Source organism: Carya illinoinensis, chromosome 4, assembly GCF_018687715.1.
Source record: "Carya illinoinensis cultivar Pawnee chromosome 4, C.illinoinensisPawnee_v1, whole genome shotgun sequence".
In the NCBI taxonomy this organism is placed as follows: domain Eukaryota; kingdom Viridiplantae; phylum Streptophyta; class Magnoliopsida; order Fagales; family Juglandaceae; genus Carya; species Carya illinoinensis.
This window is the reverse complement of record NC_056755.1, coordinates 13,350,897-13,367,191: the sequence shown is the minus strand read 5'-3', so window position 1 is coordinate 13,367,191 and position 16,295 is coordinate 13,350,897. Positions and strand designations below refer to the sequence as shown.

At 36.2% G+C, this 16,295-nt stretch overlaps 1 protein-coding gene across 1 annotated transcript; it reads right to left on the bottom strand.

Moving 5' to 3' along the window:
- Positions 1–1,538: 1,538 nt before the first annotated feature.
- On the bottom strand, positions 1,539–12,798 carry LOC122307957 (uncharacterized protein At4g13200, chloroplastic-like). Its single transcript, XM_043121090.1, has 3 exons — positions 12,434–12,798; positions 10,213–10,367; positions 1,539–1,941 (listed from the first exon to the last, which is right to left on the bottom strand). Exons 1-3 carry the CDS (start codon positions 12,651–12,653, stop codon positions 1,723–1,725), a joined length of 594 nt encoding a protein of 197 aa, XP_042977024.1. The 5' UTR covers positions 12,654–12,798; the 3' UTR covers positions 1,539–1,722.
- Positions 12,799–16,295: the final 3,497 nt, after the last annotated feature.

The following is a 16,295-nucleotide window of genomic DNA, read 5'->3' as shown; positions in this document are numbered from 1 at the left end:
TTTTGTATCATATAATAAATTACTAATTAATATAATATTAAAATTTAAAATCTTATATCATTTTATTTATTGTATTAATAGTTATACTAATATTATATCACTATACATTAAAACCGAAAAATCGGAACGAATCGGACCGGTTACATCTTTATTCGATTATAATGTGCTACTTTTTGACATTTAGTCAATTATTTCATTAAAAGAAATCAAAATATGAAAACGCAACAAAAAAATTATACACATACAATCATTTTCTTAATTATTTACATAATCCTATTTTAATAAAAAATATTTTTATAAAATAATTTATAAAAATACCAAAAAATAATTGTACCTATATTATTACTCCAAAACAATAATGCTGCAAGTGATTGCAATTTGATAATGTCTTGTCGTTCAAAGCAGAGTGCATTCCTTACGACCTACGTTTGGATTTCAAATATCGAAATTGGATTTTTGAAAATTATGTCACAATAACTGAGATGGTTAAAGAAATACAGAAAATAATTGTGTCCCCTAAAATTCTCACTTAGATTAGATCTACTATACCTAACTTTACATTCGTCTCCACCAGTTCTCAACAATCATGACTGGAGTTAAAAGGCTAATGGCCTGATTAGCATAACTTTCAGCATCTAAAATTGAGGTATGGACTAGATCTCCCATTTCTAAATGGATATTAAAAAAATAAAAAAAATCATATGACTGGACTATCAACTCAAACCACCTTAATTTCTAATTTTTTTTTTAATAAAAATGATATTTATAATTTTAAAGTGTAAATTCTCGATAAATTTAAAAAAATAGATAAAATAAGATTTATATAAAAAATTATTTTTTTTAATGATAATCATAATCTTTAAAAAAAAAAAAATACAAAGAGACTACGTGATCTAAAACTATACCTAATATATATATATATATGTATTTTTAGTCAATATTGTAATCCACTAGATCCCAAATATCCTGTGTATATGTCCTTTCTTTCTATCTTGTTATGATAGTTTGGAATTGTGATCAGAATGTCCTAGGTAATCGTAGAGATCTTTTGGCTCATGGTCTGAAGTTCGAACAATGGCACAGAAAAAAGAGGAAGTTGAACATGAAATTGGTGCCAGAGTAGCTGCAAAAGGACGTCAAGTTATCCCAATTCGAGGTTGAACTTCTTGTCCATTCCCTCTCATTATAATACTATTTTAATATGGCGTGGGAAACTTCTACGATGCCGTAAGATAATCAGTTGATGTCTGCGTACGTTGTCGTATGCTGGCCGATTTTACTTGTATTTTTTCTGTGTTCATATGGATGGATGTATTAGTATTTGCTTGCTTTGTTTCCATAACATATAGAAGCTTCCCTTTGTGTGAGGAAGAATCTACCTCTCTCTGACTTAGAACAGCAGGTAAGGATATAAGAATGAAATCTACTATTAAAAAATTAATTTTTTTTATATAGTCCATTTTTTCAAAGCGATTATATGATAATTGTATAATTCATGGTTGCAAATATCTTTTCTCACGAGAGAAAGGGAGAGCAGGTACTTGAAACTGGACGGCTTTAAGTAGAAAAGCTTATGTGCTGGGTTTTTAATCATACATATCTGGCAGCATAAAGGAAAATTTGACGACATTAGTATAGGAAATTATGAAGACTAATTTGTTGAAAGGGTCGACCCTATGTCACGATAAAAATTCATTGCATAGATTTCAGATAACTCACAGATCAGTCATCATTTGACACCCCTATAACAGTTTCTTCCTTGTTTGAGACATCCTGCTCCGACTGTGCTGTTGGCGTAGTCAGACCCGAGGGTGAATTAACAGAATTAGCGACTGGTGTTGTATTTACTGTAGACGACTTGGAGGAAACGATGCCTTGTGCCTCCATGGCCTCCAATGCTGCTTTCTCCTTTGCTCGTTTTGCTCTTTCCAGCACCTCATCCTGCATTCAATCCATAAATAAATATCCTCTATTTCAAACTGTACGGGAACGAATAATTACAGGGGTTTGGCTATTATGATTCAAAAAACACCGTCTTCAACAAGCCAATATAAAATGTTGGTGATTCTAATCATTTCCCTACTGAAGTTCACAACAATCTAGAACCACCTAAATAAATTTGTCACCGACGATAATGCTAGATTTGTTGTAATCAGTTGACTTTATAGGACAGGCCACTGTGAACTGAAATATGAAGTCATGGTTGGACAGACATCAAGTATAGATACAGAAATATCTAAACTTCAACATCATTTTGAGTCTCTCTAGTCCAGTTTGGATACAAAAGTCTCTCTAACTCATTTTATCTAATCATTACAATTTTATCCAATTTCTATATAAAATATAATAAACAATTCAACTTTTTCAAATCCAAAAACAATAATAATATTAAAAAATAATATTTTAACAATATTCTATTCAACTTCCTTCTCAACTAATCTCATCTCTAACTCACTATCCAAACCTCCCTAGTCCTCTCAATCAATCCAAGTAGGGGGAAATCTTCCTCTTGGCAAGTAATAATACTAGAGTTACAACTGGGGGTGTGATCAATCCAGTCCCCCAAGGGGGTGGGTCATGGACCAAAAATTTCACCCTTTTTTCCATACGGGACTGGATTGATTACCCCTATAGACCAGACTGGACCGTTAGCAACCGGTCCTATCAGTCCAATTGGTCCAATTCCGTCCATATGAGCTAGGAACATTTTTTTTCTCTGTTCTTTTTTGGCAGATAAATTAATTAAATTAGTAAAATTAAAATTAAATGAGCTCTTTAATGTGGATTATGTAACTAATTCATTAAAAAAATTAATTATAATTATATTTATGATGTTAATAATTACTAACCTGGTACTTAATATATGTAAATTGTGTTGTTTAATGCATAATGACCTATATTAAAATTTTAACATTTTATATATGGTTAATGAATAATTGTAATTGACCATAGATACTTCATACTTGCTTGCAATTAGGTATCTTACAAAAAAAAATTACTTAATTACTTTAATTAGGTGTAGATACTAGAGTATGTATCTTTGAATATGAAATTATGAATTTCTGATTTATGATGATTCATATAATATATTATTTAATTGCCAGCATATTAATAATTATATATTTAACATTTTATATTGTCAATGGCGATGGATTAGATAAAAATTACATAACTCAATTATATAACTACTATATAAAATAATATATATAATTTATAAAAAAAATATTTAAATATATAATTATGATTCGGCCAGTCCGGTCTGGGGTGAAAAAACCCCACCTCGGGACCAGACTGATTCTCAAAAATTTCCATCTATTAGGATTGAAAGTAACCAAACCCCATTTCAGTCCGATCCGATCCTGTCGGGTTTGTGTGTGCACGCATTCTTATGTCTAGAAGTGAATATATGGTGGATCTCTTCCTAAGCTTAAATGTCATGTTAATGATGGTATTTCTTTTAAGTTTCCTAAGCTTAAATGTCATGTTAATTATGGTATTTTTTTTAAGTGCAATTACTGTTGAGTTGAGTATTTTTTAAGTGTGTTTAGGGGGATTATGGGGTTGAAACATTTGGTGATAGAATCCAAGGCGTTTGCCCCTGTCAAAGGAAGGGAAGTTCTTGTTCATTATTGAGAGGAGTAGGAGGGTGGTAATGGGGATGGGTTTATGAATCCCCACGGTGTAGTGGTTTGCAAAAACATTGGAGGATTGCCTGAAGGGTGAAAAGAAGGAATTTTACACAACAGCAAGGGAGGGTTCCAGAAGCTTCATGGCGCAAAGGTGTTCAAATGCTCAATGTCGTTACATGGCCCTAATGGTGTACGGTGGTGGTGATCGACGAAGCTTCATTTTTATACTTGAAGAGTTGGGAAGTAAGGGCTGCAGGAGAATGGCAAAGGCATTGTGGGAGGCCATTATGGAGGGTGGGTAAGAGTTTCACGGTCAAGGAGTTGTAGCGCGGAGGCCAATGGTGGAGCTGAACCACCCTCAAAGTTGCTTGTATAGGGAGGTTCTGGTGCAGTAGAAGGTCCCAAATCATGGAGCCGGTGTAGCAAATTGTGTCGAAACAGGTGGAAAGGCTCCACTTACCTCTGGGAAAGCAAGTGCACAAAGAAGAGGTGGAGGTGGCAGGCTTGTCGTGGGACTGGTAGAGGAAGATGTGCACAACACCTTGCTAAAAATGAAAATACAGTTGTCGGATTTATAGGAAAAGGTTGAGGCTCTAATACGGCGGGTTGAGGAGGAGCATAATGTGCCTAATAAGATGGACCTGGAAAGGGAGATGTGTGGATTGGGTAGCGTAAGGGGCATGAGAAATGAGGTCCATGTGCTTCTAAACGAGGATGGGCCAGGCTCCAAGCAAATGAATTTGGGTCCAAACCAAGTAAATGCACGTGGAGTGAGGCTAGGTCTAAACCAAAGGCATCAGAAGGCTGGTTAGACCCAAACTTAATGGGCCGTGCGGCGAGGGTAAGAAAAGTTTCGAACTGAAACCAAGCCTATGTGGAGGGCTAGGGAGGGTGGAGAGGCGGGGACTTCTGCTAGCGGGAATTAGCTAACCTCGCCGGAGAAGGAGTTGAGGTATCCATCAGACTCGCGAGACACCCCTTGGAGTTGCGAAAAGAAGGTGGTACAATGGAACTCTTTGGCGGTGATGAAGGAATTGCGAGACTGTGACGATGAAGTTGAGGTGCCAATGACCATGGGTCAAAAGCCACTCAACCCATCGAGACCACAAAAAGGAATCATCGACGGTGACTCAGAGGATGATCAGGGAGTTGCTGACAGTCGATCCAAAAATGGATCGTAACATTTTCGTGTCAACAGACATGGGATCTTTGGCACAACACACATAGATAGGGTCGATGGGTAACAGGGAGGAGGCTCAGGTGCTCTCTTCTCCGGCGAGGGCCTATGGGCAGTCTCAACCAGTCTAAGAGACAGTAGTGGGCGTAGAGGACACAAATTATATACTTCATTTGGCACACAGGGAGGTCAAGGTGGACTCAGAGCCGCTACGCACCTTGTATCCCTTACTTACATTGGGAGGTTCACCATCATACTGGGTGGTTCAAAAAGTGAAGGATATTCAAGAGTGTGTGGGGATCTCTTGTGACAGATTTGAGGAGCAATTCAGTGCATTACTTATCACCATTGAGAAAGGTCAAATTCAATCCCCTAAATCTAATTCTAGGAAAAAGAAGAAACTAAAACGTCTCACTTGTTCAATCAATTATGATGGAATGGAATGGAAGGGAGTACTAACAAAGCAAGATCCAAGTTAAAGTTTAATACTCCATATAATAAGGATAAGGGTAGGTGATGTATCGGATCTCACATTACTTGGGAATGAGAAATTATTGCTCTTTATAATATTCCAATGAGGTTCCAATTATATTATTGACTAGTCATTTTGGAGTATAGGCCATATGGTTTAGCCCTTCTATTGGGGTATTACAAATGATATCAGAACCTATCCCAATCAGAAATGTAGGACTTAAGCCGTACCACTTACAACGGACAAACCCGACAAGGACATTAGGAATTTAAAGGGAGTAAATTGCGATACCCCATATAATAAGAATAAGGGTAGGTGGCATATGAGATCCCATATTACTTGAGAATGAGAAATTCTTGATCTTTATAATGTTCCAATAGGGCTCCAATTGTATCATTGACTAGTTCTTTGGGAGTATAGGTCATACAGTTTAGGCTTTCCATTGAAGCGTTACAGAAAGACTATTCTCCCAATGAAGCCTAGAATTCTTTGGAACATTCGGGGTCTTATCACAATAAGCTTACAAGGGTGAAGAATCTCTCACGTTAATGGAAGTTGGATATCGTTTCTTTGCAGGAAACTAAGATGGAATTCTTAGATCATAGCTTCATCACTAGCATTTGGTGCCATACGTTTGTGAGATGGGTGTACCTCGGTGAGAGCATCTTTATTATGTGGGATTCGAGGGTGGTTGAGTCTCTATTAAGGAGTGTGCTGGAAATATATGGTAGTGTGTTCGTTTAAAAATGTGGAGGACGGTTTTTTTTGGACTTTCGTTGGTGTGTATGGGCCAAACATGGACACACATGGGAAGATCTTATGGGAGGCGTTAGTGGGTTTAGGCAGCTGGTGGAACTTACCATGGTGCATTGGTGATGACTTTAATATCACTAGGTTTCCTAGTGAAAGATTGGGAGAAGTCCAACATAGCTAGGCAATGAATGAGTTCTCTCAATTTAATTTTGATATGGATCTGGTGAACTTACCACTTGTTGGTAGTGTGGACACTTGGTCTAATAATCAAGCATAGTCTCGTTTGGACAGATTTTTTGTGTCTCCTTCATGGGAGGCACATTCTCTATCATATTACAGAAGAGATTGGATAGAATTTGCTTGGACCATTTCCCCATTGTATTGGATTGTGGAGACATTCACGAGGTTAAACGATACTTTAAGTTTGAAAATATGTGACTGAAAGTTGAGAGTTTTGTGGAGAAAGTGAGGTCGTGGTGGACCTCGTACTCTTTTGAGGGTTCATCAAGCTTTATCCTAGCTAAGAAATTGAAAGCACTAAAGAATAAAGATGGATTTGAAGAGGTGGAATGCTGAAGGCTTCGGACAGACTAATAGTCAAAAAAGGTCTTTTATGGGGGATTTAAAAGACTTGGAAGTAAGGGAGGTGAGTACTCCTCTTTCTGAAGAGGACTCTTGCAGGAAAGTAGCTATCACTTCAGAGCTGGAGAAGGTGTTATTAATGGAGGAAATCTCGTAGAGACAAAAGTCAAGAGCCCTTTGGTATAAGGAATGGGACTATTGTACGAAATGTTTCCACCGGTTGGCTAATTCTCACCATAGGAATAATGCTATTGAGGTGCTTTAGGTCAAGGGACAGGTATACTTTGATTATGATGCTATTAAGAACCATATTGTCACATACTATGAAGATCTACTTGCTGAAAAATCCCAATGGAGACCCAAACTGGATGGTTTGCCTTTTGAGAACATTGATCAAGTAAGCCATGTGTGGTTGGAGAGACCTTTTGAAGCAGAGGAGGTTTTTCAGGTGCTTCCTGGAATGGCCAAGGATAAAGCCCTAGGTCCGGATGGGTTTTCAATGGACTTTTATCATGATTGTTGGAATGTAGTGGGGGAGAATATTATGCAGGTTTTTCAGGAGTTATACACTTTTGGTAAATTCGAAAAAAAGCATTAATGTGTCTTTCATTGCTCTTATCACTAAGAAAGTTCAGACAGTGGAGGTGAAAGATTTTCTGCTTATTAGTCTCATTAATGGGGTGTATAAGATTATTTCAAAAGTGCTTGTCAATCACATGAGTAAGGTTTTGAGTAGTATTATATCAAAACCCCAAAACGCATTTGTGAAGGAGAGACAAATCTTGGATTCGGTGTTGATTGCCAATGAATGCCTCAATTGTAAGCTCAAGAAGCGTACACCCAAACTCGTGTAAGGAGAAGGCTTATGACCACGCTAATTGGGATTTTTTGTGTTATTTGCTTGGGAGGTGTGGTTTCGGGGAGGGATGGATTTCATGGATTAGGCATGGTATAACTACGGTTCGTTACTAGGTTTTGGTGAATGGAGCACCGGAAGGATTCTTTAACAACTCTAGGGGATTGAGATAAGGGGATTCCCTCTCCCCTTTGCTGTTTGTCATCGTTATGGACACATTGAGTTGTATGTTGAGTGTAGTTGTTAATAGAGGCTTTATAGCTGGATTCTCTGTGGGAGATGTCACTATATCTCACTTACTATTTGTTGATGACACGTTCCTGTTGTTTGAGCCAGACAGTGATCATATGCAGTACTTAAGGGCTGTATTACTTTGTTTTGAAACGGTTTCAGACTTGAAGGTAAATCTCTCAAAGTTTGAAATGGTTCTTGTGGGTGGTGTGAACAATATTCAAGGCTTGGCAATTATCTTGGGTTGTAAGATTGCTTCGCTGCCCTTGAACTATGTTGGTCTTCCATTGGGGGCTGCATTCAAGACAAAATCTATTTGGGATGGTGTGTTAGAAAAAATCAAAAGAAGATTGGCTGGGTGAAAATGGATATATTTGTCCAAGGGTGGTAGATTGTCTCTCATTAAGAGCACTTTATCTAATCTCTCGACTTATTTTCTATCCTTATTTCTGATACCTACAAGTGTGGCTTCTCGAATTAAGAAAACTTTCTTTAACTTTCTTTGGGGAGGAATGGAGGATGAAACCTAAGTTCCATCTTGTGGGTTGGGATAAAGTTTGCTCACCAATAATATGTGGTGGGTTGGGGGTGCATAATGGTCTTCAACAAAGCACTTTTGGAGAAATGGTTGTGGAGGTATCATAGGGAAGGAGAGGGCTTACATAAAGAAGTCATAGAGTCTAAGTATGGGAGCATTCAGGGGGGTTGGTGCTCTAATGAAGTTAGGGGGACACATGGCATGGAATTGTGGAAAAACATAAGAGCTGGATGGAGAAGATTCTCTCAATTTTTCAGATTCGCAATTGGAAGAGGCAACAATGTTTACTTTTGGCACGATGTGTTGTGCGGTGACATGGCTCTTAAGCAGGTGTTTCCTATGCTTTACCAAATTGCTTGTGACAAAGAGGCTGCTATGGCTGATTTATTGGTACTATCAATTGGAATGTGAGATTTTCAAGAGAGGCTCAAGATTGGGACTTAGACATGTTTGCTGGTTTCTTTGATTTATTATATGCAATGTCAATTGGCAATGAGATGAGGGATAGGTTGCTGTGGAATCCAAGTGGAAATTAAAAATTCTTGGTGTGATCTTTCTATAGGCTTCATTTGTCAACACATATGAGATGAGATAAGATGAGTTGAGATTAAAGTTAAAAATTGAAAAAAATATTGTTAGAATATATTTTTTTTAATATTATTTTTGTTTTGGGATGTGAAAAAATTAAATTTTTTATTTTATTTTGTATGGGGATTTGGAAAAGTTATAATGATGAGATAAGTTGAGATAAAATGAGTTGATATGGTTTGTAACCAGACCTAAGGCCCTCTTTGGATTTTCTAATGATCATAGCTATCCTTAGAAGGCTATCCGGAAGTACAAGGTACCTTCCAAGATTGCTTTCTTCGTTTGGACTGCATCTTTTGGGCAGATTCTCACCTCAGATAATCTAAGAAAATGTGGTCTCATTATTTCAAATTGGTACTTTATGTGCAAGAGTGATGGGGAATCATTTGATCATCTTTTGTTACATTGTGAAGTGGCCCAATGTTTATGGAATGAGATCTTTAATTGGATAGGGGTGGCATGGGTCATGCCTGGAAGAGTTAGGGATATTATGTGCTGTTGGAGAGGCATCAGGGGAAATGATCCCTAGGCCCCGTTTAGTTACACAAATGAAATGAGATGAGATGAGATGTTTTGAATAGTAATGAATAAAATATTGTTATAATATAATTTTTTAATATTAATTTTGTATTGAGATTTGAAAAAGTTAAATTATTTATTATATTTTGTATGGGGATTTGAAAAAATTGTAATGATGAGTTAAGATGAGATGAGATGAGATAAGATGAAATTTTTGGTTTTGGTTAAACAAACAAGGCCCTAATTGCATTATGTGGTGCTTGTGGCTAGAGCAAAACATGAGGTGCTATGAAGACATGGAGCATTCTGGGGATGAGCTCAAGTGATTATTTTATAATATATTACTTTCTTGGGCTTCGGCCATTATTTGTAATATGGACAACATTCATGATTTGCTTGTAACTCTCACTTGTGCTTGAATGTAATCAGGCATGTTCATTGTATACTACTAGTGTACCTGGGCAATGCCTCTTATATCAATAAAATTGTACTTTTACCTATAAAAATAAAAAAATTAAATAAAAAGAATAGAGCTCCAACATATTTAGAAAAGTACATCCTAGAAATGAATCAAATGATATTAAAAAATGCTTCTATAGCAAAAGAATGAGACTGAATCTGAAGAACAATCACTTTAACCATAATGATTAGAATAAAATTTTTCACCATTTTTACATGCTGTTTTCTGTAATCAAGCTAACAATACTGGTAGCAAGCATAATAGCAATATTGTTGTTACCTTGACATGTAGCTTCATCCAAGTGATAACATAATTATTTTTCAGGTTGTGCTTTTCAACAAAATAATATAGCTTTGAATTAGTAATGAATTCATTGTTGATTTATTGCAAGTTGAATTGCTCATTACCTGGAAGTCCAGTACTTGCTTTTGTTGCTCAGCTTGCAGCCTACCAATTGAACTCAAGAACTCCCCAACTGTAGATTCAATACGCTCATTTAGGGCTTCTGCTACAGCTTTTCCCAAGAAAAATGCATCCAGAATACTCCTGCTGTCGCTATCACCTACGAGATTCAGTTCCTCACTTGTTTGCAAACAACATAATTGCTACTGTACACTCAAAATGTTCATAAAAGATCAACATCATTTTTCTTTCATAAGTAAAAAGATATTTATAAAGCAAAGAAAAATTCTTCCAATTAATTGAAGTTTCCTTCTTTCTTCCATCACTACCTCTCTTCCTGGGAGGGTAATCATGTAAAAAAATACCCCAATTTATTAGCCTGAGACAGTAAATCACTAACAACTTTTTCAAAAAAATTAAAACTTAAAGAAAGCTGTCCAAAAGAAAGAAAGAAAAAAAAAAAAAAACAGTTTGCCACATGGGGTAATTGGTAAGGTCTCCTCGCCACCACCCAAATCCCCACACATAGATGCAAACGGCTAAAAAAATGCACAATGGTAGGCGAAGAAACAATAATAGAAGATGGTGACAAAAGAAATAAAGAAGCCATATAATCAAAATCTTTTTTTTTTGATGAATGAAGCCATATAATCAAAATCTGCTCAGCAGAGTCTGGAAAAGTGTAGTAATGATCCTAGTAGGCCCTTGTACAAATCCACTTCCTAAAGACATCCCAAGTTCTTAGTTCTGTGAGTTTATTACCTTCAGTATTTTCCATACGTGGATTTTACTTGATTGACCTGATTCCCCTATCAAAACTGAGAAAGCAAAACAAAAGTGACAGAATCTAGAAGGACCCAATAATAACAAATGCTTTCATGGACACTGCAGGTTCTCTTGCCAAATCTTATCCAGGATATCCAAACGGTAGTTCCCTACAAAGGCATTTTCTAGGGATTAAGTTCCTCAAACCATGTAAGCAAGCTACTTTGTGACTTGTTTTTTTTCAGTGGAGTGGGGGGGGGGGGGGGGGGGATGGGAAGGAGTCCCCGAACCCAAAAAACAGAAATGACTGTGCACTTACAGAATTAATGGAGTAAATAAACCTGTTTTGGTTGTTTTAAGAAAGAGAATTAATCCGGCACTTTGGTCAAATATAAAACACCTAGTCTCAATCAACAGTACACAATGTTTCTAAACTCATTACCAAGTCTAGAAATGTTCTCAAAACCCAAGATTCTGTTATTATTTCAATTTAGCTGCAGATGCAATGCCTAACAAGCAATTAAGTTCCTGATCTCCAAACAAGCTTCAATCCAATCAGATGGTACAAAATATGGTAAGTCCTCCAGCATTCACGTGTCCCTTCATCATTAATCTACCAACTTGACAAGGCAGATCTGCATCATAAAAAAAGCATAACCAAACTATCCCTTAACAAGCTGGTTACTGCAAAGACTTAATCAAAGCTCCTCAATCACAATGGCACATAAACATTTATTCAGTGGAATTGATCATTCACAATGGTTATCTTCAAAACACCCAAGTAGTTTCCGACTTCCCTTCAGGAGATCTCTAACTTCATGGCGTGCACATCCACCGTGCCATTTTTTAAGTCGAAAACCACGAATTCTTTCTCGCCCAAAGCAATTTATGCATTTTTGTCTGAACATTTGAAGTATATGGATTAAGTCCACATTGATATTCTAGCTTTCCCATCTGGTATCAGCAATAGCCAATGTCAAAACCTCGCCTACCTACTTAAATACCCATCTCTTAAAAAATACAATATTTACAAACTCCATATAAAGAAAAGCTTTCAGTTGACTCCCCAGTTACATTCAAAAAGCAGCAACGGATGGGACAGACGCATGTTTCAGATATTACACAACAAAGTAAAGCAGAAGATAAATATCAAACCTATATGCGAAGAAAGGACGAAATCTAAGGTGGAAGCCATAATGAACCTCAACCAACTCGTAAGGCTCAAAATTAAGATATAAAGAAATATATCCATCCTATCAAAGAGCACATCCCATGTCATTATCGAGCACACTTGAAGAATCGAGTTTATTCATTTCTTAACAAAGTCATCCGAACACTTTCTCTAAGATACCCACTTCACATATTCTAACAACTAACCACTCTCAGGCCATTTAACCGCAATATAGCAGCCCATAACACTTGAAAAGAGAAATACAAATTTTGAGAAAACGGGTACTGTACCAGAGCCAGAACCGCCGGGTCGGGTGCTGCTATTGCAGCATATTCTGACTCTCTGAGGTCCTTCCACTCCAGAAAATCTGAGACCTCTAAGCTCGAGATTCGAGAAAGATAGAGTACGGGGAAAGAGGGAGTTTGACGCATAGTAGTAACTGGTAGTTTGGCGTATAGGCAGTGGAGAAGAAAAGGTAGGTGTTGAAGCTGAAGCTGAAACCCCACTCATTTTTTTCTTTCCTGTATCTTAAAATTTCATCGTCTCCTTTCGGATCTTTCCCATATGTGACTGGATTTTTCTCGTCAGTCAAACTTCTCGAAAAAAATAAAAAAGGCAGAAAAAACAAAACAAGACAGCGACTAGCGGGTTTGGATCCAAGTGGAAAGTTATTTGGGTAATTAAACGGCCCAGGAGAAATGCCCAGTATAAAGTTATAAACCCCAACCTCCCCAACCTCACTAGGAGATTGATAAAGGCGTGAGCATAAAGTCCAGAATGATAGGAAAGTGACACAGACTAGACTGGCCATAAATGATGCTCATGAGTGCACAAAGTTACAAATCTCAGTGTAGAAAGACGCCCAAGCAAATGAGTAATAATATGGACATAATTACTTTACAATCCATTTAACAATTTTTATTTCTGTTGGCCACCATCCATTTAACAATTGAGCTACTTTGATATTTAACAAAAATATTATTTTTTTTTTCAAGTTTGAGTTTTCATCTTATTTAAATTGCAAGAATTATCTTTTCTTTTGTATAAAATTATATAAAAAGTTGTAAAAATAATTATGTACCTATCACTCATGTTTATTATTTTCAAACATAAATTCTACATAAAGTCAATTTTGTGTGTTTGTTGTGCACTCTATTGATGTGATTGTCTGCATTATTTTTTTTTATATAAGAAAAATGTTTTGCCCAATCACATCATTGGAGGATATAAAGAGTACCCAAAAATGATTGTATATAGCAGAACTTATGATCCAACATCGTGTCTTAAAACCAAACTATTTTGCTTTAAAAAAATATTTTACACATTTTAAAAAAAAAAAAAAAAACCTCAATTTTATTAATGATCAATCAACCCTCACTTCTAACAAGAGAATCTCGTTTACAAGTAAAAATCAAGTTTTTAAAAATATAAATATGAGGAAGATTAGCAGTATATACATACAGCTAAGTACTCTGTATTCCTGATCAATATTTAACTTCAAAAATATGGGATGCTTGTTTTATCCAAATTAGTGTAGCATGTTTAGGGGCTGCATGGCATGCATGCATGGGAGATGGTAGAAATTAAAACATTCATTATTACCCACATAATTAGCACCATTATAAGATGCTAATTAAGCTATGTATACATGGTCAGGAACGTCATCATAATTTCGATCCTTCTCTATAAATATGGGCAAAAGTGATCAAAATGAATGAATCTTTGAGCTAGTTAGCTTAAGGCCGGATTGATGTCTTCCAGGCCAAGATGTCAAGATATTTCAAATTAAGGAGCACCAAGGATTGGATATCCAAACTATTTTGGACCTCTTTGGTCAAAAAAAAAAAAAAAAAACATGATTTCTGAAGGGAAAAGATAAAAAAAGATCGAAGAGTGTATGTGTATATATATATATAAACACGTGAAGTGTATGGCTAACCCGATAAAGAAAGTTTCATAAGGGAACAAGAGCAAGCTATCATGAGACAAAAGATCTTATTTCTAAAGAGTAATAATGTCCAAAGTCTAATATTGAAATAATTTCAAGGTCTGCCTTACAAATTATACACCTCTAGGAAGTAAAATATATATTTTCTCACAATCTCTATAATATATGAGACAAATGTATGCATTTCGATTATGTCATATTCTACAGTTACGATTCTAGTATATATGTCTTTTTCATTCTGTCGAAAATCAATTTTACGACACTTATGATCTCCCATCTATGCCTATATATAAGGCATTATGTCTAGGCTTTTATAACATGATCATCATTGCCGATAGTACGCACCACTACAGGATGGCTCTAAACTCTAGAATAGCTAAGGGTTTTTTTTTCCCCCTAATCAAGCTTCATTCATTGAATTAAATAAATACACCAAAGTTTGATAATTATACGGTACTAGGTGAAGGGTCTTTGCCACTGTGAAAGCTTAATAAGCATTGAGAAATACTGATAAGGGGTATGCTTCCATATTCTTGCTTGGAAGCTACCCATTGTGCAATTTTGTACGCACATTGATTTTGAGGTCGATGAATTTTTTTCACTTGCCATTCTTTAAAGCTGCTTAGCATGTTCTTTATGTCTCTTACGATGGATTGCATTGTCTAATCTATTGTTTGCTTTGTATTAGAAATTGCATGCACAACCTGCTAAGAATCACCTTTGATGTAAATCTTCTTCAAGTTTATGTTTTGTGCTTCTTGAATTGCTATTAGTATTGATGAGGCTTCCCCAATAGTTGGGTTTGTGCCATGCGTGGGGGTTGTGTGGACAAAGATTGAAGTCCCATTATCAGATTTGTAGATTGTTGTTGCTATGTTGCCATGGTTTCAGACTATTACATCAAATGACAGTGAATAGAAGCCTTTTGGTAGGAGTTGTCTTGTGGACTCATCCTGATGAAATTTGGTGGGCCATGCTTTGTTGTGTTTATTAAAAATTTTGGTAACTTTTGAGATAAACAGGACTAGAGATGGGCTTATTGAGTTATGAAAAACCTGATTTCTCAAAAACTATATATTATCCATGGCTAGAGTGGCAAAAAGTTGGAATGCATAGCTGTCTTCCTCAGATATTACCAAATCGGTTGCAGGATTGAGAATGATTATGACCCAATTTGAAATGGTTGTTAGGCAAATTGAGATATATTGATGGGCCACTTTAATTCCCTCCACAGGATCCTTGAGAATGAATAGTTCATAAATAAATGAGAGAGACTTTCTACTTTGGTGTAACATAAAGGGCAGAGGATTTGGTCATCGTCTATGGCCAGAAATCTTTTTAAGAGAGACCTAGTAGGTAGAATGTTATGGATGATTTTTCAAATGAGAAGTTTTAATCTATCTTGAAACTTTAGTCTCCAAAGTTTCTTCAAAGTAGTGTTGAATCGGGTTGTTATTTTGGGAGTTTATCATGGCTACATAAGCAAGTTTGACAGAGAAGCTTCCAGTAAAGTGATGTGTCTATTTGATCTATCACCAGTAGCTAAGTAATTGTAGTTGAGAGAGGGATTTTTAAAATTTCATTTACTAAGTCTGGGGAGAAAAGAGCCCGAAGTAGAACAGTGTTCCATTTTCTTGGCTCTTCAAGTGTTAATTCAAAAACTTTCAAACTGGACTCCATGATTGGGTTGTTTTGCTTTGGTTGTGGTGTGAAGTTCTGTAAAGTGGGAACCCAGGGATCTAGCCAAGCTCTTATTGTGGGTCTATGGTTGATCTAAAAGCAAATACTGGATTTGATGAAATCTCTTTGTTTCAAAAAGCCTTTCCAAAACCAAGAGTCAGTTAGTTTAGGATTCACTTTGAAAAAGAAAGTGTTCCTCAAGTATTTGCAAGTTAAGAAATATTTCCAAAAAATGTTAGTATTGGTAATAAGGTGCCAAGAAAATTTGGAAATGAGTGCTTTATTAGACCAAGAACTGTTTTTGAGACCTAGCCCCCTAAGGATTTTGACTTATAAATAGATTTACTTGATTTTGGGGTATAAGTGTGATTGTTCTGGGAATCAGTACCCCCACCAAAATCTTTGAAAAGAAGCATCCATTAGCTTTGTAATTAATTTAGGCACTCACATTGTAGACATGAAGTAGGATGGAATTAAACTTCTACAGTTCTAATCAGAGTGGTTCTTCCAGCTTGAGATAAGAT